Consider the following 14,431-nt stretch of genomic DNA (forward strand, 5'->3'; position numbering starts at 1 on the left):
TGGTGGAGCTGGTATGTGAAGAAGCTAGGCTTTAAAGCCTATGCTCTTCACTAACAGACTCCAAACTCCCCCACGGAAACAGGACAGAGATGGACTCACAGGCCAGATCCACATGCACCTTGTGTAGTGGGATTCAGACCCAGCTCTCTTCCGCTGTGGAGCACTGAGGATGAGCACTCTAGAGAAAAGCAAACTTTCTACGAAGGCAGACAAGTAATTTGTCTAAACCTCTGGAGATAGAAGAAAAGAAAGCGGCCTCAGTGTCTCTTGCTGCCCTGGGCACCGTGGGGAGAGGGCAGGGGAGTAAGAGTTGGGTGTGGGGTCAAGGCTGGGGCCCCTGGCCTTGTGGCCCTTGGTTCTGGCTGCAGGGGTGGGGCACGCAACACAGAGAGGCCATGAGGGTTGAGAGCCGTGGGGGTGAGGGAGTCAGGGTCCCCATGGCCCAGAAGACAGAGCCAGGTCTTGAAAGGACAGCCAGGGCAGGAAGCAGGGGCACTACAGACAGGGGAGTCCAGTGCGCAGACGCAGTGGAATGCCTGGTTCTGTCCAGCTCTGCTCCTCCCTCTCAGTGACACCTGGGACATCCATCTAACCTCTGAGAGCCTCTCGTTCCTCAGCCCTGGGATGGGGGAGTGGTCTTGACCTGGCAGGACTGCTGCTGATACTAACTCCCTGCACTGAGAGTTGACCGTTTGCTAGATATTGTGCCCAGCGCTTTAAATGATTTATTGTTATTATTATTATTTTTATTGTGGTAAGATACATCCAACATCATTCACCATCTTCACCGTCTTAAGTGTACAGTTCGGTGGCGTGAAGGAAATTCTCCTTGTGCCCCAGCTAGGCGTCCATCTCCAGATGGCTTTTCGTCTTGTTAAGCTGAAACTCTGTGTCCACTAAACAGCTTGCCGTTTCCCCGTCCTTCCAGCCCCTGGACACCAGCATTCTACTTTCTGCCTCTGTGGTTCTGACGACCCTATGTACTTCACATAAGTGGAATCATACGGTACTTGTCCTTTTGTGACTGAATTGTTTCACTTAGCAAAATGTCTTCAGGTTTCATCCACGTGGTTGCAGGTGTCAGCCTTTCCTTCCTCGTTAAGGCTGCATGATATCTCATTGTGTGGATGTACCATAGTCTGTTTATCTGCTTATCCTGCCAGTGGACCCTTCTGGCTATTGTGGATAATGCTGCTGTGAACGTGGGTGTGCACATATCTACTTGAGTCCCTGCTTTCATCGTCTTTGGGTATGTGTCCAGAAGTGAAATTGCTGGACCATATGATGATTCTATTTTCAATTTTTTGAGGAACTGCCATATGGTTTCCATAGCAGCGGCACTCACATCCTTATCAACACCTATTGTTTCCTGTTTTTTTTTGATAGCAGTCATGTTATGGGTGTGAGGCGATACCTCACTGTGGTTTTGATTTGCATTTCCCCAGTGAGGAGTGATATCGAACTCACCAGCCATTTGTACGCCTTCTTTGGAGAAAAGTCTATTCAAGTCCTTTGCCCATTTTTTAAATGGGCTGTTTGGATTTGTTGTTGTTGAATTATAGGTGTTCTTTATATATTCTGGATCATAATCTTTTATAAGATATACGAGTATTTTCTCCCATTCCATGAGTTGCCTTTCACTTGGTTGATTGTGTCTTTTGATGAACAGATCTTAATTTTGACATAGTCAAATTCATCTATTTTTATTGTTGTTGCCTGTACTTTTGGTGTCAAATGGCTTATTTTTTAAAAACCCTCTGACCTCACTGGGAAATCGGTTATATTATTGTTATTGTACAGAAGAAGAAATTGAGGCTTAGGAGGTCAAGTAACTTCTAAGGGTACACAACTAGAAAGCAGAGGAACTAGGACTTGAACATAAGTCTGTTTGGTTCCAAGAGTTATACTCTTAACTATTAATCTAAGGTGATTAGTGACCTGTGACAGTGAAATGATGATGGGGATGGTGATGTCGGTGATGATGGTGATGATGGTGATGACGATGATGGGGGTGGTGATGATTTTGGGGATGGTGATGCTGGTGATGATGGTGAGGACAATGATGTCGATGATGATCATAATGATGACAAAGCCCAATGCAAGACATTTCTGCTGTTTTACATGAGCAGGTGACTCATATTTCCTAGGTGTCTGAACTGCAACTCAAAGAAGCTGTGGCTCAGGCTGTGGAGAACGTCAAGTTTGGAAAGGAGAAGCATCAGTGGAGTCTGGAAGGTAGGGGAGACAGTGAGCTCCGACTTGGATATCTTTGCCTTCTTAGCTTAAGGTTTAGCCATTAACTCGCCTTCGACCTCAGGGACACGAGTGATCATGGACAAGCATGATAAACGTGGACACAAGTTGAAAGCTAGCAGCCCACCAGCTAAGCTTGGCTCACATTTTCGCTTTGTTTGGGAGGCACAGGATGACAGAAGCATCTGATTTTGAATTTTTTTCAGTGGGCAGGCACTCTCCCGGCTAGCCATGTGCCAGGAGTCCTCGCCGTCCTGTTAGACCAGGTTGCCATTTGCACAGGTGCCTCCGTACGTGTTTGAGGTTTCAACCCCAAGATAATTATAATAGACCCTTTAGAACTAATATTTAATAATATCATATCTAACTTTTATTAAGGTCTTCTAATGTCAGACACATGGGCTAATTCATGCATTATTTTACCAGATCTTCACATATAATTCTGACGCACATTTCTTTTTTAAAAATTAAATTATTTATTTTAGAGAGGAGGAGGGGCAGAGGGGGAGAGAAGGGAACAGGCAGACTCCTCCCTGGGCTCAGACCCCCGAGTAGGGCTGCTCTCACCACTCTGAGATCATGACCTGAGCCAAAAATCAAGAGTTGGATGCTCAACTGAGTGAGCCACGCAGGAGGCCCTTTATGCACACTTAGGCCCCCAAAAGGTGGGGCCCTGAGAGGCTCTCTTACCCATAATCACTCTATGTAGTGCACAGAGCATTTGCACGGGAACCGGGTTAGCTGACTCCAGTGCCTGGGCATTATTTGCTCCTGCTGGGCATTGGCCACATCATCATGGAGCATATGATAGAACAACGTGCAAATATTGACAAGGAGGCTAAACTGCCTGCAAATGTTCAAAGAAAGGAATGGCCACAAAATTTTATTTCAACCGTGTTCTATCATCTCTACCCACTCAACATGCATTTATGCTCAGGAAAATATAACGGAGAAACTCACAAAAATTTCGACAGTGGTTATCTCCAGCTGATAGGCCTGCAGGTGAATTTTCACTTTCATTTCTTCCTTTTTGTGGCTGAGTTTTTTTCTAATTAGGATGCATTATTTTATGGCCAGGATGAAGCAAAAGCATTTTTTTTTTCTTTAAAGAGGATTTGAACTGTGAGCTTGGCTGATCTTGGTTTTCTCCTAAGGTTAACGATTCTCTTCCATGGGGCTCTCCTTGCTCTCCTGGCCTTCCAGAATGAGCTGGAATTTGAGCAAGAGGCTGGGACTCAGCCTGTTCCCATTCCTATAACCACTGATTCTAGGAAAGCGACACCTGGAACTGTTTCCACTAGAGGAAAGGGCCTCTCAGGGTTGTGTGGCCGGCCCCTGGTGCTGAGAGTGGGTGTGTTGGGGGGTGACCCAGGAAGAAAGGCTGGATGGGAGGGAAGAGAAAGGGGGCTCTGGCTAAGAAACTGTGGTTTGGGGGGGTCTCGATTCATCCTCAGCTGGAAGAAATGGTAGCCTCTTGGTACAGGGCTCTACACACATTCACAGGTGTTTTCTGTCTTTCATACTGAGCCCTGAAACAAGCCCAGTAGCCCTGGAATTATTATCCCCATTTAACATGAGAAAATGGGGTGTTGCTGGCTGGATTCCCCTGGAAGTCAACTCTGAGACAGTGTTTGGCAGGATGTTACCACGGAAGAGTCCCAGAGATTGGAGCCTGTGGAGGGGAGGGGACCAGAGGCTGGGTAGAGGGAGAGGTGAGCTGATGCACAGCTTCAGCCCTCGCCCCTGGAGTTGGGCAGCTAAGCAGCACATTAGAATTGTCTGGTTGGCAGGAATGGCCCCTCCTTTACAGGCCCCTCATCTCCATCAGGAATTAAAAATGAGCTGCCCCGTGTGTGAGGCAGCTCCCTGTAGGCAGCCCCCGGGGAGGCTGACAGTGGCAGGCACCCGCCACCAGTGCTCCCCACGGGTGGGACAGCAAGCCCTTCCTTGATGAGCAAGTTGGGGAAGCATCCGCGTCTCCATCACATGGAGACTCAGAAAGGCTGAGTGATTTTCCCAAGTGAAAGTCGTACAGCTAGCCCGGGACAAACCCAAGACTGCCGGGCTACAAATCCAAAGGGACCTCAGATAAGAAGCAGACAGCCTGGGGGTGCAGCGTGCAGCCACGAGCGGTCAGGAGCACGGTGGCCAAGGGTGTGTGTGCCCTCCAAGCTCAGCCGTGGGGGGGGGGGGCCCTGTGCTTCCATGACAGGTGTCAAAAGGTTGGAGAGTAGCTGGCATGGGCGGCCAACCTTGGAGAAGGACAGAGAGAAGAACTCAGCACCCCCGCATCGCAGGGCTCAGAAGGTCATGATCCGCTCCAGCAGTGACAGCAGCTACATGTCCGCGTCCCCCGGGGGGAGTCCTGGTAGCGGCTGCAGGCAGCAGTCTTCTGACCTGGAAGTCCCCACCCACAGCCCCAGCCTGTCCCTAGGGCAGGAGCAGACACTTCCCACGGCTCCTTCCGGGCCGCCCCAGGAGAGCCCACCCCTCCCTGGGACGCAGGACAGCCACCCGCCCCTGAAGCTGAAGAAATCCTTCGAGATTTTGGTGAGAAAGCCCACAGCCTCCAAGCCCAAGCCTCCGCCCAGAAAATACTTTAAAAGTGACAGTGACCCTCAGAAGAGTCTGGAAGAGAGAGAGGACCGCCTATGCCCTTCTGGGCACGCCTCACCCACATGTGGCCAGGTAAGAGAGGAGTCTGACAGGTTCAATGTTCTCCTGAGCTCCAGAGCCAGGAATCGTGCTTCTGTAGTTATTTGTTAATTTGTCTTTACCGTGTGCACTGTTGTTCTTGAGCACGAGCGGGAGCCTTAGCCACGGGGAAGGAAGGGGTCTCCTGCTCCTTCAGAGGGAAAAGGCTCAGCTCGAGCTTAGGGCCGACCGTGCCAAGACTGGAGGCTTGGCGGGTCCCAAACCGAAGCCCCATTCCCGCTGAGTGGCTTCTGGGCTCCCTCCTAAAATACACTGGGCTTTTCAGCTGCTTTCACGGGGGTCATTCTCCAGGCTGGCCCTGATGGAGCCCCAGCAGAGCTCCCAGAAGGCCATTCCGCGAGGGGCAGGCAGGGGGGCTTCTGCGAGGGGCTGGTTACCCGCTTTCGGAAGTGAGTTAGTCCATGGGGTGGTGAGACATTGGCTTCTGTGTCTTTCCCAACTCCTCTTGCCCAACTCCCACTTCTTTCTAGGTGGAGCTTGGGGGGAATCCCAGGTTCTCTGAGCCTCAGTTTCCCGTCCTGCTCGCTGGGGCTGTTTGGAGGCTCCCTGCTCATTGCGTGGAACCACCTACGCCAATAATCGTAGCTGTGATTAGTCTTCCAGCACATCCATGAAAGACCTCGGCTTCCTTCCCCTGCCGCCTGTGCCACCCCCTTAGAAGAAGGTCCACCAACGGCCAGGCAGCAGCTGCAGCTTGGGCATCTTTATGCCCAGGCCCTGTGCGGAGCACCACGCGGCCGCTGCCCCAGTTCAGTCCTACCCTCCTCCCTACCCCCGGGGGCGAGGCGCGCGGTCACGAAGGGTCCCCGAGCTCCAGCTCCCTCCACCAGTGGCTTGACCGCCAGGCTCCACCGCCTTTGTCAGCCCAGACCCCAGCAGCTGCCGTGGCCACGCAGGGGGCAGCAGGGTCCCCGGGACCTTCCCCCAACGGCCTGGCATGGGGCTTGACCAAGCAGGAGGGGAAGAAGGCCGGAGTGGTGGGAGGGGGAGGTGGGGGGAGGAAGGCGGTGAGTGGGAGGGGCAAGTGGTGGGAGGGGAGGCAGCTGGTGACAAGGAAGCGGGTCCTGCCCAGAGCGCGGATGTGGCTGCTTCGCTGCTGGCCTGATGAGCTCCTCGCTGTGGGTCCCTTCCCCCGCCTCCTGCTTTAAGCCAATGCTGCCTTCCCCTGTGGGTCCGGAAGGACAAGCAAGGAACAGGCAGGCGGAGAAGCCAGGCTTTTCGCTTTGCTCCCGGACACTCAGGAAAGGAGCAGGGGCTTTGCCAGGGGAGGTCTACTGGCTGCAGGGCTTCCTGGTGATACCCTGGGGGTCCCTGGCTAGGCCGGGCCATAGACGGGCGCCTGGCTGGAGGGAGAAGCGGGGTTTCTGCAGGAAGGGCTGGCAGGGGGCTTGGGCATGGGCACTTCCTCTGAGCAGCTTTCCCCGGGCTGAGGTCTGCTGTGCGGCCTCCCCCGCGGCCCCTTCTCTGTCCCTCCGCCCGATCCCAGGGGGCCAGCAGGCCCGTCTCAGCAGCACGAGCTGCAAGACCTACTTCTCCTGGGACTCGGAGTCCCAGAGAAAGGACAAAACCAGGAAGCAAGGCTGGACCTCACTGCTCAAGGCTCCTCGACCATTTCTGGGGATTTCTCACTGGATGTGTCTCTCCTTGGCCCGTCCCTCCCTCTTGCCCTCCCCTGCGGCAGCCTTTTCTCTCCGGGACAACCCCCAAATCTTTCCCATCCTGTGACTCCTGGGGATGTCACCTGCACAACCAAAATGACCCTCGGGATATTTCCTTCAACAAAAGACCAGTTCTCTCCCTTCGAGGAAATCAGCTCAGACCATCCCTGGGCTGGAACCCCTGACTGCCCTGTAAGCCCACACGTCTGTCTTTTCTCCTTTCCCCTCCCTCTCCCTCACTCACGGAGCACTGTGCTGGGGAAGCAGCTCAAAGTAGCTTTCAGAGAAATTTGAGTAAACTTGGATTTATTTCGGGGGCTAATTAAGAAAAAAAAAAAAACAACCCTCCCACAAAGAGGGTATAATACCAGTTTGTTAACGAAACAACAAAACGCATTCGTGTCTGTTCCAAGAGGCAAAGTGGCTTTGATTACCGTGGTTGGTACCAGAGTGTCAGCCTGTAAGAGTGTCAGCAATTCACGGGTGTAGACAAATGTCACCCTACGGAGCTCCCAAGTGAGCAAAGCTGAATTCCAGCCACGTATCATCTTTCCTGTGTGATTAGGGTCTCAGGTGCCACCGGCCTAGTATTTCAAGCTCCAAATGCCATGGCCAAGCCTTGCTTCTTCAAAGGACTAGTTCAAGGAGCCCAGTGGTTCCTGAGTTGCTTGGTCTCCCTATATTTCCCAAGGCTCTCCCCGAGCTCAGGTCTCCAACGGGGACCTTGGGGTGGGGGACAAGGCTCTGTGAGCCCATTTCTAGCTCCTGTAGCTGTCTGTCAGGGAACGTTTATTGCCAACGTAGATGTTCGTCTCGGGCCACAGACGTCTGCCATTTCTGTTTTAGTCCCAAGCGATGCATTTATTCCCCCTTCTTTCCTTCCTCTGGGGAGGAAGCCTGCAGCCTTGTGAAACAGGCAGCCTGTCATTCCACCTGCTTCTGGAATGAAAGAACAAACACGGAGGCCACCACAGAGTCACCAGGCATTGCTCCTGCAGATGGGCCAACATGGAAGCGTCCCTGTGATGACACTTCTCCTTCTTGCCTGGCCCGGCGTCATGCTTGTCCCTCTCACCATGTCCTGCTCTCTGGAGCACTCCCTTCTGCTTCTCTGCCTGGGAAATTCATACTCTTTGCTCAAGACCCAGACAAAAAGCATCTCTCTAGGAAGCCTCATTCACCCCTCTGCTTCCTTGGGGCCCTGGCGGCCTCTTGGTGCTGCCGGATGCAAACTCCAGGCCAGTAGGAGACGGGTGCTTGGGGGTCGGTCCGGCTCCTTCCAAGGCTGTGTCATGAAGGAGCTTGAGACCGCATCCGGGTTCCGTGGGAGAACACGCCTGCCAGGGACTGACCAGGCCATGGCAGGTGCGGCAGAGGGCAGCCGGGGCGCAGGTCCCGAGGGCCTGGCATCCTTGCGCTGTGCTTGTGATGGAGAGCCGTGCGGGAAGGGACTGATTCGCACTCGCCTCCGAGTGTTCTCACCTTATGTTTGCGAAGGCCAGGTGCCGGCTCTCCCCCTCCCCGGGGCAGGGCTTCACCTGGAGGCAGCCACCCTCCACACCCCAAGCTTCGTGTCCCTGTCACACGGGACCCAGGGCCTTGATGCTCGGCAAGGAGGAGGTGTGTGCAGGACGCGGGCTCCCTGGAAGCCGCGGGGGCCCTCGGGTGTCCGGCGAGCAGGCAGCGCCGGGGAGGAAGGGGCCCCCGTGTGCAGAGCCACCGGGGAGCCCGTCATGGGAGCAGCTGGGCACGGGCTCTCCGGTGCCAGCCCGCGTGCGCCTGGCCTCTCACGGCTGGAGGCCACCGTTTTCACGTGGCCTCGCTTCCTGTTTACACCACAGGAAGCCGGAGAGCAGCTGCCACCGCCACCATTGCCACAGGAAGACTCGGCGGGGAGAGCCCCCCGCGCCCTTGCCTGTTCCCCAGGGCCTGCGGCGGGCCTGCCGACGCCACCCTGCTCGGAGCCCGAGCCCGGGAGGAGAGGAGGCAGCCCAGGTAGGCTTTCAGCTCGGGCTTCCCGAAGGCAGGAAGGAAGGACCTTCTGGGTTAAGGTCCAGGAATCAGGTAAGGATGTGGGTTTGCGCTGAGGACAGAGGGCCGTGCAGGTTGGTAAGCAGGCAGGAGCCCCGAAGTGCCCGGGTGGCAGGATGGGGGGGGCGCTGCCAGACTGGGGACCCCGTGGTCGGACCGGTGATGCCGTGGAGAGGCTCGGTCCGGGCAGTTGGCGTGAGGACGGAGGGGGACGGCATTCCAGCAGGCGGCATCCAGCGTGTCCCAGGCTGAGGATGCAGCATCGCGTTCTTGGGTGGGCGCTGTGTCCGTGAGGCTGGCGAATGCTAGCTTCCTGAGGCGCCGTGCTAGGTACTGGAGGGAAGGAGGCACAGAGGAACAGAGAGAGGGGCAAACCAGGTCGGGCCATGAAGGAGCTCCCCAGCAGCCGTGGCTACCCACCATATGCCTGTTGGAGAAACGCTCCATGAAACGTGCATGTGTGGCTCCCGGAGGGTCGGGGGGGGGCGTTGTGAGTGGAAACATCTGGCCCATCTAGCCCTGAGCAGGTACCCCATAGTGGTGGGCTCCCTTCCTCCACTCTCCCTTCCCTTAGTCACCCCAATTGAGGAACACAGCAGAGAATAGCCCGGTGCTCTGCTCGCAAGAGTGCCTCACCCCCGTGTGCCAAGGGCTTGCTGGCAGGACCTCTGACTACGGAGCTTTAGGACAGCCCCTTGCAACAGAGCAACAGATAAATGCAGAACTGGGCTGAGAGGCCTGGGGCCCCCGGCAAAGCCCCGGAATGCATAGTAACCACACAGTTCTTCCGGATTGTGCAGAGCATCTCCAATACCTTGGAGGCTTAATGCTGTCACGGTTTGCTTCCCTGGAGGCCCCGCCCCGAGACGGGGGACAGCAGAGGTCAGTCCTCCTCACGCTGGGCTGCTTCCGGGTATTAAGCATCCCCCAGAGCACAAATCCAGAGCAGCATACTCTTCACCAGGGCAAGATCAGACCAGGGGGCCACGGGAGGGTCCACGTCCACTTGGCGTCTTGGCTGCGTGGGGCTCGGGGGCCGGCCTCGCTCTGTCTCCGGGTAAGAGAGTCTCCCCACCTTTCTAGAGGGGACGCACAGATATGTAAGAGGCTGAGCAACGAGAGGGGGGTTAAGAACCGAGGTGAGCTGGGGTGCGCCCCGTCTGAAGGCATGCACTTGGACAGTGCTTTTTAATGAGATGGGTGGTTGAAAGCAAAAATGGCCACCAATCTGGGACCTTTGGCTTACAAGTTTTAAAAGGTACAAAAATTACTTTGGCTTTTAAATTTGCAATGGCTTATGAGCAGGTTGCTTTAGTGCAGTGGAAAGGACACTAAGAATCAGGAGACGCGGGGTCTCGCCCTGGCTGTGCCAACAGGTGATCCCTTACCCGGGTGAATGTTGGATTTCTCAGGTGTGAAATACCAGAGATTGGCCCAGATATTCTCTGCAGACCCTTCCAGCTCTAAAATGCAGAGAAGCTAAGTCTTGGTTCTGTGGTGCAGAGAATGGTACCAGGGGTTGGGGGGGGTAGCTGCTCCCCCAACCAGGGCGCAGCACATGGGCTGGTCTCCTCCCCCAGAACGCTCCTTGCTATCTAGCTCTGAAACGAGGACAGGGGTGTCATGCTCAGCTTTGGCCTTGTTTCTGCTCCCCAGGGATTCAAACATCCCCAGTCAAACATCCACTCCTTAAGAGGCAGGCTCGAATGGACTATAGCCTTGATATCACCACTGAAGACCCCTGGGTTAGAATTTCTGACTGCATCAAAAACCTATTTAGTCCCATCATGAGCGAGAACCACGGCCACATGCCTCTGCCACCCAGCGTCGGTCTGGGTGAAGAAGACGGGGTGCGGGGCCACCCAGACGGGACGCCGCCCAAGCCGGATGCCACGGGCGGTGCTCCCAAAGCTTACAAGTCGGTGGACAGCGGCACCGTGAAGAAGGGTCCCCCCGTGGCCCCCAAGCCAGCCTGGTTTCGCCAAAGCTTGAAAAGTTTGAGGACGCGTGCCCCGGAGCCGAGGCGGCTGCCTGATGCGGCCTCCCCGGCCCAGCCGACCCCCGCGTCCCGGGAGCGCCCGGGGCCACCCACTCGGACCTTCTCCTCCTCCATCCAACAGAGGATCAGCTCCTTTGAAACCTTTGGCTCCTCGCAGCTGCCCAACAGAGGAACGCAGAGACTGAGCCTCCAGGCCTCCTGGGGGGAAGCGGCACAGGCTCCTGGGGAACAAGCAGGAGGACAGGTCGCTGGCCTCTCGGGCCGAGGGGCCGCCCCCACCGTCCAGTCGCCACCACCAGAGCAAGAGCACCTGCCGCGGGGCTCGCCCACCTCCTCCAAGACCCGTGAGCCCGGTGTGTCGGGGTACCCTGTGCCAGGACGGCAGTCCAGTCAGAAAAGCCCCCTCCCTGACCCCGACCCTCTCTCGAGGCTGTTGTCCACACAGACTGAGGAGCCCCAAGGCCCCGTTGTCAAGATGCCGGGTCAGCGGGCGCGGAGCTTCCCCCTGTCCAGGACCCAGTCCTGGGAGATGAAGCCGCTGGATGAGAAGACCAGCAGGCTCTACTCCATCAGCAGCCAAGTGTCATCGGCGGTCATGAAGTCCCTGCTGTGCCTTCCATCTTCCATCTCCTGGGGCCAGGCTCCCTGCAGCCCCAAGGAAGGGGGTTCTCCCACGTTGTTGGCTGGGGACGCCCCAGCTGTGAACAGTTCTGCAGAAGCTCCTGCCTCGGACACAGGCTTCTCGCTCAAGTGAGTGTGCCCAGGATCTTCTGCAGCTTCCTGTCTTCCTGTTCTTTCTCGTCTTTCTTTCATAACCACGCATAACTTTATTTAAAACAATGTCTCGGGTACTCTAAGGGATTGTTCTACCTGTTCTTTCCTGGGCATGTGCATGTGCATTACACCCTCCGTATGAAGGAGGAGTTTCACAACCCCTGGTCCGGGGGTGGGGAGGCGCTGGTGGTCCCCGGTGGGTGGCCCATGGAGGTTTGGAAAGCGAATGCACATCACACGTGTCCCGCTCCTGCTCAGGAAGTTCAGACTGGAGCCGGGAGAGGATGACCCTCTCCCCGCCTCACTCCCCGAAGGGATCCACACATACTCTCTACGTGGCTTCTGGCCCCTGGACTGGGCGTTAGGATGTCTAGGACCCAGTCCCAGCTCCGGCGCTGACTCCCTGACCACGAGCAGGTTCCTCATGCTCAGTTTGCCCTTCAGCTGAGATTAGGAGGTGCGCAGGACCTGCTCCAAAAAACTGGGTGAGTGGGGCTCCAGTTCCCCGGGGCTCCCACTGTGGGATGAGGTCCTGCCTTGAATTAGAACAACTCTGAGAATTGTTTACCAGCTTTACTTCTTATTCTTAGACTGCTGAGAAAGGTTTGAGACCCATTGACCCTGATGTTTCATGTTCCAGCCCCAGCAGACAGCCTGGGAGGGAACAGGAGTGAGCCTGGAACACACATCTAGAGCAGGGTCTCAAGAGCCAGACCGACCCATGGGTAGCTCCTGGGAGCCGGTCAGATGTAGAGGCGCCCCGTAAAGTTGAGGTTTTCCAGGAGCTGGCTCTCTCTGGCTGAGAAGCGATTCTCCAGTCGGAACTGCGAGGCTCACCATCAGAATGTACTCTGCCGCGGGATCTCTTCACCTGCTGGTAGTAAAGGTCTGCCCATCAGAGGGAAGAAAAATGTCTTCTCATTGAAACCACAGTTTCCTGCAAAGTAGGAGGCGTAGCTGAAAAAAAGCTGGCTACAGAGATATCAAAGTACGTTCCAAAGGAAAAGGAAGGCCAGTTGCTGGGTGCGTGGGCACCACTTGTGGTTATTAGGTGCTAATAATGGGGGGGGGTATGGAGGTGCTGAGGGCAGGCGGGAAGGAGCGCAGGGGTGAGTGTGCGAGGTACCATGGCCATGATCTGACTGCAGTGTTGGGGCCCAACTGTCCAAAGCATCCGCTGTACTCTGGGGTGAGGTGCTGACATTGGGAAACCCTGACCGGGAGTCCGAGACACCATGATCTGTGATCGTGAATCCCGGATCTGGGCATTTCACAGCTGTGTGAGCGCAGACAAGGTTCGCCCTCCATAAGCCTCAATGTCCTGATGGCTTCGGTGGAGGGATGCTGGCATCTACTCAGATTTGTTACATCAGATTACAGAATGCACGTCGGTGCCTAGCCCCATGCCTGGAACAGAGTGATTACACAATGATCGTGAGCTCCTATTAATATTCTGATTCGTACCATGTGCTGTTTCTCTATGAAAGCCTTTCAGAGCTGAGAGAGTACACAGAGGGGCTCGGGGAGCCCACAGAAGCTGACAGCTGGGACCACAGCTCCCCTCAGTCTGGCCAATCGGTCATCTCCCTGCTGAGCTCCGAGGAATTAAAGAAGCTCATCGAGGAAGTGAAGGTTCTAGATGAAGCGACGTTAAAGGTAGGCTTCCTTTGTAAGCACTTACAGTGGCCAGAGGGGATGCAGAAGCGGCCCCCACGGTCCTGCCCCTGGGAGAGGGACATTGTGTCACTGGACCACAGGAAGACCCGCCACTCAAAGGAAGCTTTGTAGCTTATAAAGTGCTTTTAATCATTGGCTTATTGCATCTTTTCAACCATTTTGTAGGTGAGAAAGGTAGGGCTCAAGAGTTTTCTTTCTCTAAGTTCTGTGCCACGTCTCCATCCCACGGGTTGCTGGCCAGACGTGCGTGTCCAGGGAGATGCTTGCTTCACGGGAGCGTCCTGTTATAAGCAGCCACGTGTTACGAGCTCTCACCGTGGAAACTTCCCCTGCACAGGGAGAAGTGATCGATCCCAGGGCTCGCAACCCCCCCCCCCGCCGGGCCGCACCGTTTCACTCAAGTCATTGTGAAAGTCCCACTTCCCATATGCTCCTGAGCACACCCCAAAGATGTGAGGAGAGGAAGTGGCCAGGCAGAGCTGAGGTCAGCTCAGCTCAGATGAGCACCAGCTCAAGGGCTTGCCCCTCCTGGGTCGTCCCAGATCTGCAATGGCTTTTTGCACCAGAAGCATCCAGACTGGGGTGAAAGCATAAAGGAGGCATCATAGCTGAAATTCCCAAGGTCCAGGTGTTGGCTCAGGCTGATGCTCTGGGCTGCGATTCACTCATCACCCGGACCCTGGGACCATCATCCCCCAGCTCTTCATTCACACAGAATAACAGGGTCAAAAGTGTTGTGTCAAAAACAAAGAGCTGTCTTGTCTAGGGTGTCACTGGGAGGCCATTTGTTTTTCTGCTGGGCAAGAGCAGGTAACCTGATACTTGGGTCAAAGTGGGGAGATCTGGGCCGATGCTGGGGTAGAGGTGGGTGGAGCGGTCCCCTCATACCCCTGGGTCTTGGGGACTCCCAGTCAAGGGATCACAGAGTCACAGCTGCACTCCAGGAGCTCTCGCGGTGTCAGAGCAAGGGAATCCTTTGAGGTAAGGTTATGCCCTAGCACCAAGGTACAAATTGGTGGCCCGAGAGCCACGTGGACCTGTAGGTGTATTTTATTTGGTCTGCGTGGTGACTGGTACAATTATTATATTCTAGAGATGGTAAAACCTGAATTGATACCTGGGCATCTGGCTTCTCTCTTTGTTGAAAGGGAACCGTCGGGTAGCACTGGGTCTGCATTGCTATGGAGCACCAGGTCCTTCTGCACAGGAGATGGGCTCCCTGGTTCTCTGCAGAACATGGCAGAGCCATGTTCCCCAATGGGCTGGGTTTCCAGCTGACTTAGTGGCACCCAGCCCTGTCCGAACCAGTGTGGGTGCCGGCGGG

The 14,431-nt window shown here is 55.5% G+C and overlaps 1 protein-coding gene across 1 annotated transcript in view; it reads left to right on the forward strand.

The window, feature by feature from the left end:
- IL16 (interleukin 16) overlaps positions 1 to 14,431 on the forward strand; it is a 69,193-nt gene that overhangs the window by 49,455 nt on the left and 5,307 nt on the right. Inside the window, exons 10-14 of the mRNA XM_028089412.2 lie at positions 2,148 to 2,235; positions 4,466 to 4,941; positions 8,468 to 8,621; positions 10,314 to 11,406; positions 12,918 to 13,086. Coding sequence (XP_027945213.2) covers positions 2,148 to 2,235; positions 4,466 to 4,941; positions 8,468 to 8,621; positions 10,314 to 11,406; positions 12,918 to 13,086 — 1,980 coding nt within the window. The remainder of the gene's footprint in view (positions 1 to 2,147; positions 2,236 to 4,465; positions 4,942 to 8,467; positions 8,622 to 10,313; positions 11,407 to 12,917; positions 13,087 to 14,431) is intronic.

The sequence above is a fragment of the Eumetopias jubatus genome, unplaced genomic scaffold (assembly GCF_037043125.1).
Source record: "Eumetopias jubatus isolate StellerSeaLion01/CBP00866 unplaced genomic scaffold, mEumJub1_p1.0 scaffold_7, whole genome shotgun sequence".
In the NCBI taxonomy this organism is placed as follows: domain Eukaryota; kingdom Metazoa; phylum Chordata; class Mammalia; order Carnivora; family Otariidae; genus Eumetopias; species Eumetopias jubatus.